Source organism: Anomaloglossus baeobatrachus, chromosome 4, assembly GCF_048569485.1.
Source record: "Anomaloglossus baeobatrachus isolate aAnoBae1 chromosome 4, aAnoBae1.hap1, whole genome shotgun sequence".
In the NCBI taxonomy this organism is placed as follows: Eukaryota; Metazoa; Chordata; class Amphibia; order Anura; family Aromobatidae; genus Anomaloglossus; species Anomaloglossus baeobatrachus.
This window is the reverse complement of record NC_134356.1, coordinates 121,418,272-121,431,766: the sequence shown is the minus strand read 5'-3', so window position 1 is coordinate 121,431,766 and position 13,495 is coordinate 121,418,272. Positions and strand designations below refer to the sequence as shown.

General features: G+C 51.8%; 1 protein-coding gene across 1 annotated transcript in view; it reads right to left on the bottom strand.

Annotated features, from left to right (window-relative positions):
* MXD3 (MAX dimerization protein 3) overlaps positions 1–10,777 on the bottom strand; it is a 41,263-nt gene extending 30,486 nt beyond the window's left edge. Inside the window, exon 1 of the mRNA XM_075342320.1 lies at positions 10,413–10,777. Coding sequence (XP_075198435.1) covers positions 10,413–10,482 — 70 coding nt within the window. The 5' untranslated portion in view covers positions 10,483–10,777. The remainder of the gene's footprint in view (positions 1–10,412) is intronic.
* Positions 10,778–13,495: the final 2,718 nt, after the last annotated feature.

The following is a 13,495-nucleotide window of genomic DNA, read 5'->3' as shown; positions in this document are numbered from 1 at the left end:
TGGCGTCTGCCGAAGCGTAGGTATGCATCTGATAATGCTTGGTAAAAGTAAGTAGACTCGACCAGGTGGGTGCCTGACACACCTGCTGAGCCGTAGCCTGGTGCCGTAATGCCCAGGATGCACCCACGGCTCTGGTAGAATGGGCCTTCGGCCTTGAGAGAACCAGAAGCCCAGTAGAACTGTAGGTTTCAAGAATTGGTTCCTCGAGCCCCCGAGCAAGGGTGGATCTGGAAGCTTGCGACTGTTTACGCCGACCAGCGACAAGGACAAAGAGTGCATCCGGGTGGCGCAGGAGCGCCATGCGGGAAGTAGAACCTGAGTGCTCTCACCAGAACCAACAGATGCAAATCTTTCTGAAATTGATGGACTGGACGAGGACACAAAGAAGGTGAGGTGATATCCTGATTGATATGAAAATGGGATACCACCTTAGGGAGAAATTCCGGAACCGGACGCAGAACTACCCTGTCCTGGTGAAGGACCAGGAAGGGAGTTTGTATGAGAGCGTTGCTAGCTCGGAAACTCTCCTAAGAGACGAGACCGTTACTAGAAGGCCACTTCCCGTGAAAAACGGGAAGGGAGACATCCTTCAAAGGCTCGAAAGGCGGCATCTGGAGAGCAATTAGAACCTTGTTCAGATCTCAGGGCTCTAACGGCCGCTTGTACGGAGTGCTGAGAAGACAAACTCCCCGTAGGAACGTGCGTACCTGAGGAAGTCGTCGTTTCTGAAAAAATACAGATAGCGCTGAGACTTGTCCCTAAAGGGAACTGAGCGACAACCCATTTTCCTACCTAGATTGCAGGAAGGAAGGAAACATAGACGATGCAACCGGCCAGGGAGAAACACCCTGCGCCGAGCACCGAGATAAGAACATCTTCCACGTCCTGTGGTCAATCTTGGCGGACGTTGGTATGCTAGCCTGTCTCATGGTGGCAACCACGTCCTGAGGTAATCCTGACGACACTAGGTTCCAGGACTCAATGCCACACCATCCGGTTGAGGGCCGTAGAATTCAAATGGAAGAATGGCCCTTGAGACAGCCAGTCTGATTGGTCTGGTAGTGCCCCCGGTTAGCCTACCGTGAGGCACCACAGAACCGAGTACCACAACATCCTCGGCCAATTTGTAGCGACGAGGATGGCGCGGCCGCAGTCGGTCTTGATCTAGCGCAGTACTCTGGGCAACAATGCCAGAGGTGGCACCTAAGGTAGCTGGAACTGCGACCAATGCTGAACTAAGGCGTTTGCCGCCAGAGCTCGATGATTGTGAAACCGTGCCATGAAGCTGGCACATTGTTGTTGTGCCGTGACGCCATTAGATCGACGTCCGGCCTCTGTCAGCGGCGCCAGATCTCCTGAAACCCGTCCGGGTGAGGAGACCATACTCTTTCGGCCACACCTCAGCGACTTAGGAAGTCAGCTTCCTAGTTTCCACACTTGGGATGTGAATTGTGGATATGGTGGATGCCGTGTCTTCCACCCACATCAGAACCTGCCGGACTTCCTGGAAGGCTTGCCGGTTGCGCGTTCTTCCTTGGTGGTTGATGTATGCCACCGCTGTGGAGCTGTCCGACTGAAGTCGGATATGCTTGCTTTCCAGCCGCTGTTGGAAGGATTGTAGGGCAAGATACACTGCTCTGTGTTCAAGAACATTGATCTGAAGAGTGGACTCTTGCTGAGTCCACGTACCCTGAGCGCTGTAGTGGAGAAAAACTGCTCCCCACCCTGATAGACTCGCGTCTGTCGTAACTATCGCCCAGGACGGGGATAGGAAGGACCTTCTTTTTGACCAAGAGGTGAGAAGAAGCCACCACCGTAGAGATTCCTTGGCCGCCTGAGAAAGAACGACGACTCTGTTGAGGGACGTCGACTCCTCGTCCCATTGGCGGAGAATGTCCCATTGTAGTGGACGCAGTAAAACTGCGCGAAAGGAACTGCCTCCATTGCTACCATCTTACGTAGGAAGTGCATGAGGCGTCTCAATGTGTGCGACTGGTTCTTAAAGAAGAGCTTGCAGCCCGTAGTGAATGCTGTTTGTCTAGCGGCAGCTTCACTATCGCTGAGAGAGTAAGAAACTCTATGCCTAGATATGTTATCGATAGGGTCGGGGTCGGATCTGACTTTAAAAAGTTGATGATCCACCCAAAACTCTAGAGAGTCTCCAGCGCAACGTTCGGGCAGTGTTGGCATGTTTCCTAAGAGAGTGCCTTGACAAGTAGATCGTCTAAATACGGGACCACAGAGTGACCCTGAGAGTGCAGGACTGTGACTACTGCTGCCCTGACCTTGGCGAAGACCAGTTGGACTGTCGCTAGCCGGAAGGTAGAGCTACGAACAGAGGGTGTTCGTCTCCTATAACGAAGCGTAGAAACGCTAGTGCTCTGGATCAATCGGCACGTGTGGATAAGCATCCTTGATGCCTAATGATGCTAGGAAATATCCTTGGGACCTTGAGGCGATGACATGGCGGAGGGATTCCATCCGGAACCGCCTGGTGTCCACGAGCTTGCTGAGCATTTTTAGATCCAGAACGGGACGGAACGGCCCGTTGTTATAGGTACCGCAAAGAATTTGGGGTAAAAACCGTGACCTTGTTCCTGAAGAGGAACGGGGGTCATCACTCTTTCTGCCTATAGAGTGCACCCTGTTTGCAGAAGAGCAGCGGCCCGGCCGGGAGGTGGAGAAATTCTGAAGAATCGAGTTGGAGGACGAGAAGTGAGCTCTATCCTGTACCCGTGAGACAGAATGTCTCACACTCAATGGTCATTGACCTATGGCAGCTAAATATCGCCAAGGCGGGAGAGCCTGCTACCGACCGAGGCCGCAAGTCATGAGGAAGCCGCCTTGGAAGCGGGTTTTCAGACTGTCGCTTTTTTGGGCGAGACTGAGCCCGCTAAGAATCTTAGCTCCTCTGATCCTTTTGAGTCCACATTGGACGAGGAAAAATGGGACCTGCCCGAGCCTCGAAAAGGCCGAAAACCCCGACTGCCTCTTGCTCTGTTGGGGTTTGTTGTGTCCGGGCTGAGGAAAGGATGAATCCTTACCCCTGGACTGTTTGATGGTTACATCCAACGCTCACCAAACAGTCGGTCAGCAGAAAAAGGCAACTGGTTAGGCAACCTTTTTTGGAAGCAGAATCTGCCTTCCATTCACTTAACGAGGAGACCAGGCTCTGCTTAAAAACACGGAGTAGCGGAGGCTACCGCCGCACGGTTCGCAGAGTCCAGGACAACCTGAATCGCGTAAGAAACAAATGCAGTTCCATCTCCCACTGCAACTATGGATCTAGCTACAAGCCTGGAGATTGGAGGATGCCGCTCGGGACATTGGGTCCAGTCCTTGACCAAGTCAGGGGACAGGGATAACGTGTATCCTAAGCCGTTTGGAGAAGCGCATATCTGGATAAGCGTGGTGTTCCTGGACTGCCTCTCTGAAGGCAGAGTGGTCCAGAAAAATACGTGAAGCTGACTCCTCCACTGGAGGAGCTGTGAGAAATAACCCACATTCTATAGATGGACGCTATAAGATTATTTACTATGGCGTCACAATCAGGTGTATCCAGATTGAGAGCGGTCTCAGGATCAGAATCCTGAGCCGCTACTTCCGCCTCATTACACAGCGAGTCCTTCTGTTAGGACCCTGATGAAACCGAGGCCGCTCATAGCGAGCCCACTTAGGCTGTCTGGGACTGACGTCCGTGCAGAGCCGTGACTCTGGGATGCGTGTGACATTCCCGGAGCTGTTAGTTATTCACACTGAGGGGGGCCATGGATCAATGATTCAACAGTGCCCATATTGTGAGAGACATGTCCGGACTGCTAGGCTTCTAGTATCATAGCCATAGTCTCAGAAAAACTGTCAGTAAATACTGCAGACACCGTCCTCATCCCCTGGCCATTAGTGCATACAATGGGAGTCTATGTACCTGCCGGCCGTATAGCCGTACATGCTGTACCAGCTGTATAGAAAAACATGTGGTTCTGCACCTTTGTTTTACACAGAGAATATGCTGATAACTCCTCCGCATAATCCAGGAGGGTATATACAACGTGCGACCAAACAGTGCAATGTATATAGTACAAGCATATCTATAAGTGCACTTCTGCACTAGTGGGGTTAGCACCACAGGTGCTGCTTAACGCCTGTTACAGCGATTGTGTGACTATCAGAATGCCAGGGTCTTCCACACTTGTCTCTGTATCGTACAGAAACTGACACTAATGGCTGCCGGTGTCCTTGTAGAGAAGGAAGCCGTGGGCGTGCCTGAGAAAGTGCGGGAATCCGGATTCACAGTGCACACAGTGAGAGGGGTGGAGTATGCAAAACATACTCCAGCTCTCAGCTCTGCTCTATGCAGCGTCACGCCCCTACCCTGACTGTCAGGGCTGTGGGCGGTAACGAAGGGAGACTAGGCCCAGAAGCCGGGGACTCGAGTTAACAGCGCGGCCGCCGTAAAAGCGCGGGCCACGCTGAAGTCCCCGGCGCACCACAAGTGCCAGCCGCGCCGCAGTTCCAGCGGCCGGCGCGACCGATTCATAGAAGTGGCCAGCGTCCCGCCCCTCTCCTGACTGGCAGGTCTGGGGGCGGGAACGAACAGAAGCAGGCCGCAAAAGCCGGGGACTCTAGTTATCAGCGCGGCCGCCGTAAAAGCGCGGGCCGCGCTGAAGTCCCCGGCGCACCACAAGTGCCAGCCGCGCCGCTGCCAGCGGCCGGCGCGACCGATTCCTGGAAGTGGCCAGCGTCCCGCCCCTCTCCTGACTGGCAGGTCTGGGGGCGGGAACGAACGGAAGCAGGCCGCAAAAGCCGGGGACTCTAGTTATCAGCGCGGCCGCCGTAAAAGCGCAGGCCGCGCTGAAGTCCCCGGCGCACTACAAGTGCCAGCCGCGCCGCAGTCCCAGCGGCCGGCGCGACCAATTCCCATAAGTGAGCCTGCTTCAGCAAAGCTGAATGAGGCCATGGCACAGGCGCCGCAGCGCTGATGTCCCCCGGCGCACTACAACACCCAGCATGCTGCGGTGTGAGCGCCAAATGCACGGGGACACAGAGTACCTTGAGGAAGCAGGGCCATGTCCCTGATGTACTCCGCTCCATCCAGCATCTTCTCCAGGGGCTGTAGATGGAGCACGGTCTCAGTGCCTGGAGACCGGTAAATCCCACTTCACCCAGAGCCCTGTAAAAAGGGATGGGGAAGGAATCAGCATGTGGGCTCCTGCCGCCGTACCCGCAATGGGTACCTCAACCTTACAAACACCTCCGACATACAGTGGGGTGAGAAGGGAGCATGCTGGGGACACTATATGTGTCCTCTTTTCTTCCATCCGACATAGTCAGCAGCTGCTGCTGACTAAAAAGTGGAGCTATGCGTGGATGTGTTGCCTCCTTCGCACAAAGCACAAAACTGGTGAGCCAGTGATCCCACTGGGGGTGTATAGCCAGAAGGGGAGGGGCCTTACACTTTTAAGTGTAATACTTTGTGTGGCCTCCAGAGGCAATAGCTATACACCCAATTGTCTGGGTCTCCCAATGGAGCGACAAAGAAAGATAAAATATTTACAGAAATGTGAGGTGTGTACTCACTTATGTGATATACTGTACCTTTCCATCATTTCTGGGGGTTCTGAGCTCCATACAAAACGGCCACCCATGGCTGCTACTGCCAATAGCCACTGCTGCATCTAAAGAAGCTGCTCCTTCATCCCACATATGCTTTGTGCCCCTTATCACCATGGCATGGGGCTAACAGGTTGTCACTGCACACAAGAGACTGACAATTATGTACTGCAATTAAAAGGCTTATCTAGTACCTCTCCTTACTACAGTTCAAAGTCACTGCTTATGTTGGGTAGATGGGAAGTAAAAGGTGCCGTGCGCACATCCTATACAAATTATTAGGACAGTAGCACAATAGTTGGCAGGCGGGCATCCACACGTCCCCAGCATTGCCTCTGTAGAAATTGAAAAAAAAAAAAGTGGACAAGTCCTTTAAATGGGGCGCACTGACAAAACGATACCCTGCAATACATAAGTGCACTGTACCACACCAGCGATAATTCAATTCCATGGCTAAGAAAAAAAAAAAAAAAGCTAAATTGGAGGCGTTGCTGGAGTGGGCCCCGCAGTGGGCGCCAGCCGTAACTGTACAGCCAACACCTGCCTGCACCCACCAAGATGGAAACCAGCTACCAACAGCACTTCAACCTGTTAGAAGCCGTGATTAATGGCAATTGTGGAGTCTAACTTGTTAGATAGCTCATCAACATGATTGTAATTTAGAAAAAAAAAAAATTTAAGAAAAAGGAGGATGAATTACATTTCTTTTTTATTTGGTATTGCTGCAGCTGTAAGGAGACAAAATAATGACGCCTAAGTATTTCCAAATACTAAAATAAGGAGCTCTTGAATCACTGATTGCACCGATCCGTACACCAGATCAATTTTAAGACAGAAAACGTTTATAAAAATAAATAAAATAGTTTTGTTTTTTCCTCTCAATTCTATCCTACAAAAGGATATTATTGTTCTTTGGCTTCCAATACACTACAAATTAATGGCACCACTACTGTCCCACGAAATGTAAGCTCTCGTTTGTTGAGGGAAAAGAAAAAAATATATATATATAATAATAATAAATTATAATAATAATAATATGACTTGTAAGGCGGGGAACAACAGACAAAACTGGAGGCGTCCTCAAGGGGTTAACAAGGTTTTCATAGTGGCTGACGGAAGAAGAATGTAAAGAGATGAGCCCATGTGCCCACTTTGCCTTAGTTAAAGGGAAGCAACCAGCAGGATTTTGCCATAGTGGCACTATGATGCTGGGTGCAGGCATACCTGTTGTAGAGATCGGATGCTCGGTTGATTATCTGTAATAGTTGCAGTAATGCCCTACACTTTTCGTGTGCAGCGGTGCGGTCCTTTGTGGGTCGGGTCCTCTGGTATATTCCTCCTCTTGCGCCCCCTTTTATTTAAATATGGTGCCACACAGTCATGGCTGGTGTTGGCGGCTCGTGCGCACTGCTACAGTGATGATGTCTTCATTAAAATGGTGCCGGAGTCCATGTATGAAGAGAACTCTTCAATTATCTGGTGATTGACCCCTACTCGAGCACCGCTTCCATCATTAACAGCAGTGACTTGTGTATTTCCACTGTTATTGGAGTCTGAGCGTGCACGTACCACAATCCGTAGCATCATGTCATTGAAGACACTGCGGAGAAGACTATGAGCGGCATCATGTCATTGAAGACACTGCGGAGAAGACTATGAGCGGCATCATGTCATTGAAGACACTGCGGAGAAGACTATGAGCGGCATCATGTCATTGAAGACACTGCGGAGAAGACTATGAGCGGCATCATGTCATTGAAGACACTGCGGAGAAGACTATAAGCGGCATCATGTCATTGAAGACACTGCGGAGAAGACTATGAGCGGCATCAGCGCATGTGTATATTTTTTTTTCTTTTAACATCTGCACACGTGCTCCTACCGCTCAGTTTTCTCCATAGTGTTTTCAATAAAATGATGCCAGAGATCGCAGTACGCACATGTGCGGACTATGATATCTTCATTAAAATCGCACCAATGTTGCAAGGCACATGCGCCACCAAAAGCAGCAATGGCGGATTTAAAGAAAAGGGGGCATGCAAAACAAGACACTGGAGGAGGAATATAGACAGGACCCAACTCACGAAGGCCCGCACCGCTGCACACAAAGGGCCGTGCAATTCTGCAACTTTGATTAAAGATATTTCAGCATCCGACAACAGGTATGCCTGGATTTAACACCCTAGTGTCAGTATGGCACTGCCTTTACTTCATATAGCAGAATCCTGCTGGTTGGTTCTCTTTAAAGAGGGCTTGTCACTGGATCGAAAACAGCCAACATGCTCTTGTGTTACAGGGAACCTGTCAGGTCCTCTTACTCCCCCCCCCCCCCAGGCCAGCCGCATTCACATCTGCATGACACGATCCTTCCCGAATCAGATCTGTGTAATGTTATGTACTAAGATCAAAGTTTTAAAAAAACTTTTAGAAAATGCGCTGTCACTATGCTAATTAAGCCTTTAGCGGGCTTTACATGCTGCAACATCGCTCAAGTGATCTCGTTGGGGTCACGGATTTTGTGACACCGCAGGAACGAGGAAGCTCTCCTTACCTGCCTCCCGGCTGCAATGCGGAAGGAAGGAGGTGGGCGGGATGTTACGTCCCGCTCATCTCCGCCCCTCCGCTTCTATTGGGCGGCGGTTCAGTGACGCTGAACGAACCGCCCCCCTTAGAAAGGAGGCGGTTTGCCGGTCACAGCGACGTCACAGGGCAGGTAAGTAGTGTGACGGGTCCGATCGATGTTGTGCGACATGGGTAGCGATTTGCCAGTGTTGCACAACCGATGGGGGCGGGTACGCACGCTGGCGATATCGGTACCGATATCGCAGGGTGTAAAGCGGCCTTTTGTCTAGTCATAGGAATGTGGATTCCCCAGACTAGTTGTCTCTCTTTCCATGTTATCACACCCCTGTAGTCATGATAACATGATTTCCATAAACTGCCATCATTGCGGCTACTGGAAATCTTGCACATGTGCACGGCTCATTTCAGCAATATCAGCGTGCCACAGATGCCAGGTGTATGCGTCCCGGCCTCAGAGAGGTGCACAGCGTATGATCGGAAGTGCAGAAGCTTTTCTCCTGATCATGCACAGTGCACCTACTGGAAGCAGAGATGCGTACACCTGGCATCTGTGGCACACAGACCCTGCCTAAATAAGTCACGCACATACGCAAGATTTCAAGGAGCTGCAGTACTGCCGGCTTACAGAATTCATGTTATCATGCGTGTGATAAGGGGCGTGTCCTTAGGCTGCTCCGAGGGCGTGTGATAAGGGGCGTGTCCTTAGGCTGCTCCGAGGGCGTGTGATAAGGGGCGTGTCCTTAGGCTGCTCCGAGGGCGTGTGATAAGGGGCGTGTCCTTAGGCTGCTCCGAGGGCGTGTGATAAGGGGCGTGTCCTTAGGCTGCTCCGAGGGCGTGTGATAAGGGGCGTGTCCTTAGGCTGCTCCGAGGGCGTGTGATAAGGGGCGTGTCCTTAGGCTGCTCCAAGGGCGTGTGATAAGGGGTGTGTCCTTAGGCTGCTCCAAGGGCGTGTGATAAGGGGTGTGTCCTTAGGCTGCTCCGAGGGCGTGTGATAAGGGGCGTGTCCTTAGGCTTTCCTTACAAAATTACCATATAAATTGCCACTAACATGGTCTATATCTCTGGAATTACTTGGTGGATTTATAAACAAATAAAAAAATAAGAGTATTAAGTGGAGCATCAGGACAAATAAGAACAAAAACTGACCACTTTCCCCTGGTGATAGGTCCCTTTAACCCTGGTTTTATGTCATTTTGTGAAAGAATCTTTCACCAAGATTTAGAGAGCAGATTTATATACAGGTTAGGGTACTTTCACACTTGCGTTTTTTTTCCTTCAGTCACAATCCACCCTTTTGGAAAATAGCGGAATCCGTTAACGTCCGAGCGATCAGCTGATCACCCGGCCACCGGCTGCTGTGAGCGATCAGCAGATCGTTCACAATAGTCTGCTGCCAGTAAAACTGTAAAAAAAAAAAAGGGCCGATTCCGTTGTTTTGTACGATCCGTTGCGCCACTATATGCAACACATCCATTGCATCCGTCACACAACGCAACGGATACCGTTCAACGCAAGTGTGAAACTAGCCTAACTGTACATAAATATGGCCAAAGAAACTAACCACTGAGGATCCAACAGCACTGGTTGGGCACCCTCCTCCCCAGGGCACCCTGGTCCCCAGTTCTCCCCGGGGGCACCCTGGTCCCCAGTTCTCCCCGCGGCACCCTCCTCCCCAGTTCTCCCCGGGGCACCCTCCTCCCCAGTTCTCCCCGGGGCACCCTCCTCCCCAGTTCTCCCCGGGGCACCCTCCTCCCCAGTTCTCCCCGGGGCACCCTCCTCCCCAGTTCTCCCCGGGGCACCCTCCTCCCCAGTTCTCCCCGGGGCACCCTCCTCCCCAGTTCTCCCCGGGGCACCCTCCTCCCCAGTTCTCCCCGGGGCACCCTCCTCCCCAGTTATCCCCGGGGGCACCCTCCTCCCCAGTTATCCCCGGGGGCACCCTCCTCCCCAGTTCTCCCCGGGGCACCCTCCTCCTGTGACAACCTTCCTGTGATCAGGGCAGCGGAGCCTCTGGTGATGATGGAGCCATTGTGACCCAAGATGGAGCCCTTGTGGCCCATGACGGGGCAGGCCAGCAGATGCACAGATTTCCTGGCAGACGTGCCCTGATGGCCGGCCTATGGCAGGAGGTGGCACACAAAGGCTGCCATGTCCCGTCCATCAGCTGGGTCCCGGGGAGGTAAACAGGAGGGTGAGCGGAGCCCTGCCCCGGCCCTTCTTACCTCGCTCCCTCCGCTCCACATACTCGGCCGCCTGGAGCAGGACCTGCAGGTTGGTGGGCAGCTGCTCCATCGCTGCGGTGGACGGAGATGTGGCGCTGTCACTGGCCGGGCCCGGGCCTACCGCTAGTTACCGCACTCCGGCCGCGTTGTGTGCACACCGATCTCCGGAGCGTCCAGGCCCAGTCACAGACACCGCGAGTCCCGGAGGATCTGGGCCGTCCGCTTATACCCGGAGGTCTGGACACTGTTTTCCTACACAATGTAACTAGGACTGAGCAGTCAGCTGACCCCGCCCTGGACACGCCCACACGTCGCACGCCCACTCGTGATATGCCCGGTGCCCACGCCCAGCCCCCGTGCCCGCGGTGCCAGGACCGTACAGGACTATGAGCCGCACGGCCGCGGATGCCTGCTACTACCGTGGTTTGACGACTTTTAGACCCTAATATTCCGTTATAATGAAGCTTCCTGAAGTGGGCGGAGACGTCGGGAGAACGACAATGATTGGCTGAGGGAGTGGTAGGCGAGGCCTGACCTGTGACGTCATCAGGGATAACAACAGAATCAGGCGGGAACGAGGGAGGCTTTCAAATTTCAAAATCGTCCATTTCAGGGACAATGATGACTGCCCCGGGCGGTACCGCGGGACTGTGTGCGGGCACCGGGGGCCGCCAGTGCCGTACCCTCACCACTGTACCCCGGGGCATCTCCCCAGGACTCGTCACCCTGCAGGCTGTGTGCACACCGGCCAGATTGTCACAAATGCCAGCAAAGTGAATGAGAATCCTTAAAGGGGTGTTCCATCTCCAGGTCCTATCCCAATATGTAGGTGTCAGGGCCGGCCCAGGATTTCATGGGCCGAGGGAGAGTCTCAGTGGCCCCTGTAACACAGCTCCATGATTACAATATAGAGGTTGCAGGGCTGAATATTATACATAGATTATACAGCACCGCAACCGCCATATTGTCACAGGGGCCACTGGGACACGCTCACCCAGGGCCCATGTACTCCTGGAGCCGGCCCTGGCCATGCTTAGGACTTCTAGGACCCCCATGCTGTGTGCTGAGCGGTGTCCCAGTGATGCAGGAGATCTGTGCTGACCTCAGGTGACGTCACTAGTCTCGACTCCCAGCTTATTCGTATCCATAAGTCAGGACGCTGGCGCTGCACTCATCACATAGTGCAGAGAGACATGGCATGGGAAAAGAGCGTATGGGATTGGGGGGAGACAGTTACCTGTGCCCCATATATCAAGGGCTGGGGAAACAGGCAAACAGCTCTGACTGTGTCCCCGAGAGCAAGTGGGCCCTCCATTTGTCCAGGATCCTGGAACTTGCCCAGGTGGTGACACCAGCCTTGGTAGGTGTAATAATATTAACAAATACCTCCAATTAGAAATGTATGGTTCTCCTGATATAGCCAGGTCTCTTACCTCATGTGCAGGGCATTGCAGCTTCTGTATCTTTGGATACATCCAGTCCTAGTGACAATTGCTTGGGGATGTAACCAAGGGGATCTAAGCTGCACTCCCCTGCACATGAGGTAAGAGCAGGAGAACTATACTACGTTTCTAACTGGAAGTATGCGTTATTATTACTAAACCTACTCCTTATTAGGATAGGATCTAGACATGGGAATACTCCTTTAGTCTCATTTTCTCCTTGCAGATTTGGCGCAGATGTAAATCTGTTGGATGTCTATTCTATCAGTGGTTTTGCTGCAGGTTTCATCGCTACTAATGAGAAAAATCTGCAGCAAAAACGTGTTTTCTTCTGTATTTTTCGCCAATTGCGCCATGCTGCTACGGGCCAGTGTTATGCGGGGCAAAGTGGGCAATTAACCAGGGCCCTCACTCCATTGGGGTCCCCAGGGTCTACAACAGGAGCAACAGTGATAACAGCATTATAACATAAAAAAAATACACATTTTTGGTATCACTGATAAAAGCCTGATCAATCAAAATAGAAAGTCAATTGATCTGATCGGTAAAAGGCGTAATGAGAAAAAATAAAAATGCTAAACTTAGGGGTTTTTTGGCCACCGCATTGCAATAAAACGCAGTAAGAAGCGATTAAAACATTGTACCGCTGAAACCAGACGTTTACATACATTATCTATAAAGACACATCTGCATGTTTTTCTTAGTATCGGACATGAAATCAGAATAAACCTTTCCTGTTTTAGGTCAATTAGGAACCAAAATTATTTATATTTTCCCAAATGCCAGAATAATGAGAGAGAATGTTTTAAAGGATTTTTATTACTTTCAAAAGTTTCCATCCATTTCATTAGTATTTGGTAGCATTGCCCTTAAGCGGGCTTTACACGCTGCGACATCACTAGCATTTGCTGGCGATGTCGAGCGTGATAGCACCCGCCCCCGTCGTACAGCCGATATGAGGTGATCGCTGCCATAGCAAACATTATCGCTACGGCAGCGTCACACGCACATACCTGCCCTGCGACATTGCTCTAGCCGGCAATCCGCCTCCTAAGGGGGCGGTTCGTGCGGCGTCACAGCGACGTCACGCGGCAGGCGTCCAATAGAAGCGGAGGGGCGGAGATGAGCGGGACGTAACATCCCATCTACCTCCTTCCTTCAGCATTGCCGGTGGAGGCAGGTAAGGAGATGTTCGTCGCTCCTGCTGTGTCACATACAGTGATGTGTGCTGCTGCCGGAACGACGAACAACATCATTAATAAGCAGAAAACGATTTATTGTTTCAGGACGACCTCTCCGCGGCAAACGATTTTGACCGCTTTTGCGATCGTTTAAGGTCGTTCATAAGTGTCACACACTGCGATCTCGTTAATGACGCCGGATGTGCGTCACAAACAATATGACCCCGACGATAATTCATTAACGATATCCTAGCGTGTAAAGCCCGCTTTAAACTGTATGACTTGGGTCAAACATTTCGGATCTCCTTCCACAAGCTTCTCACAATAGTGGGTAGGATTTTGGCCTCTCCCAACACAACTTGGCCTTCGCTATCTATTCCAGACAATTTTGAACTCTAAAATTCAAATTGTGCTCCTTCCCTTCTGTGCCCTGTCATGCGCCAAAACAGTAGATTTCCAC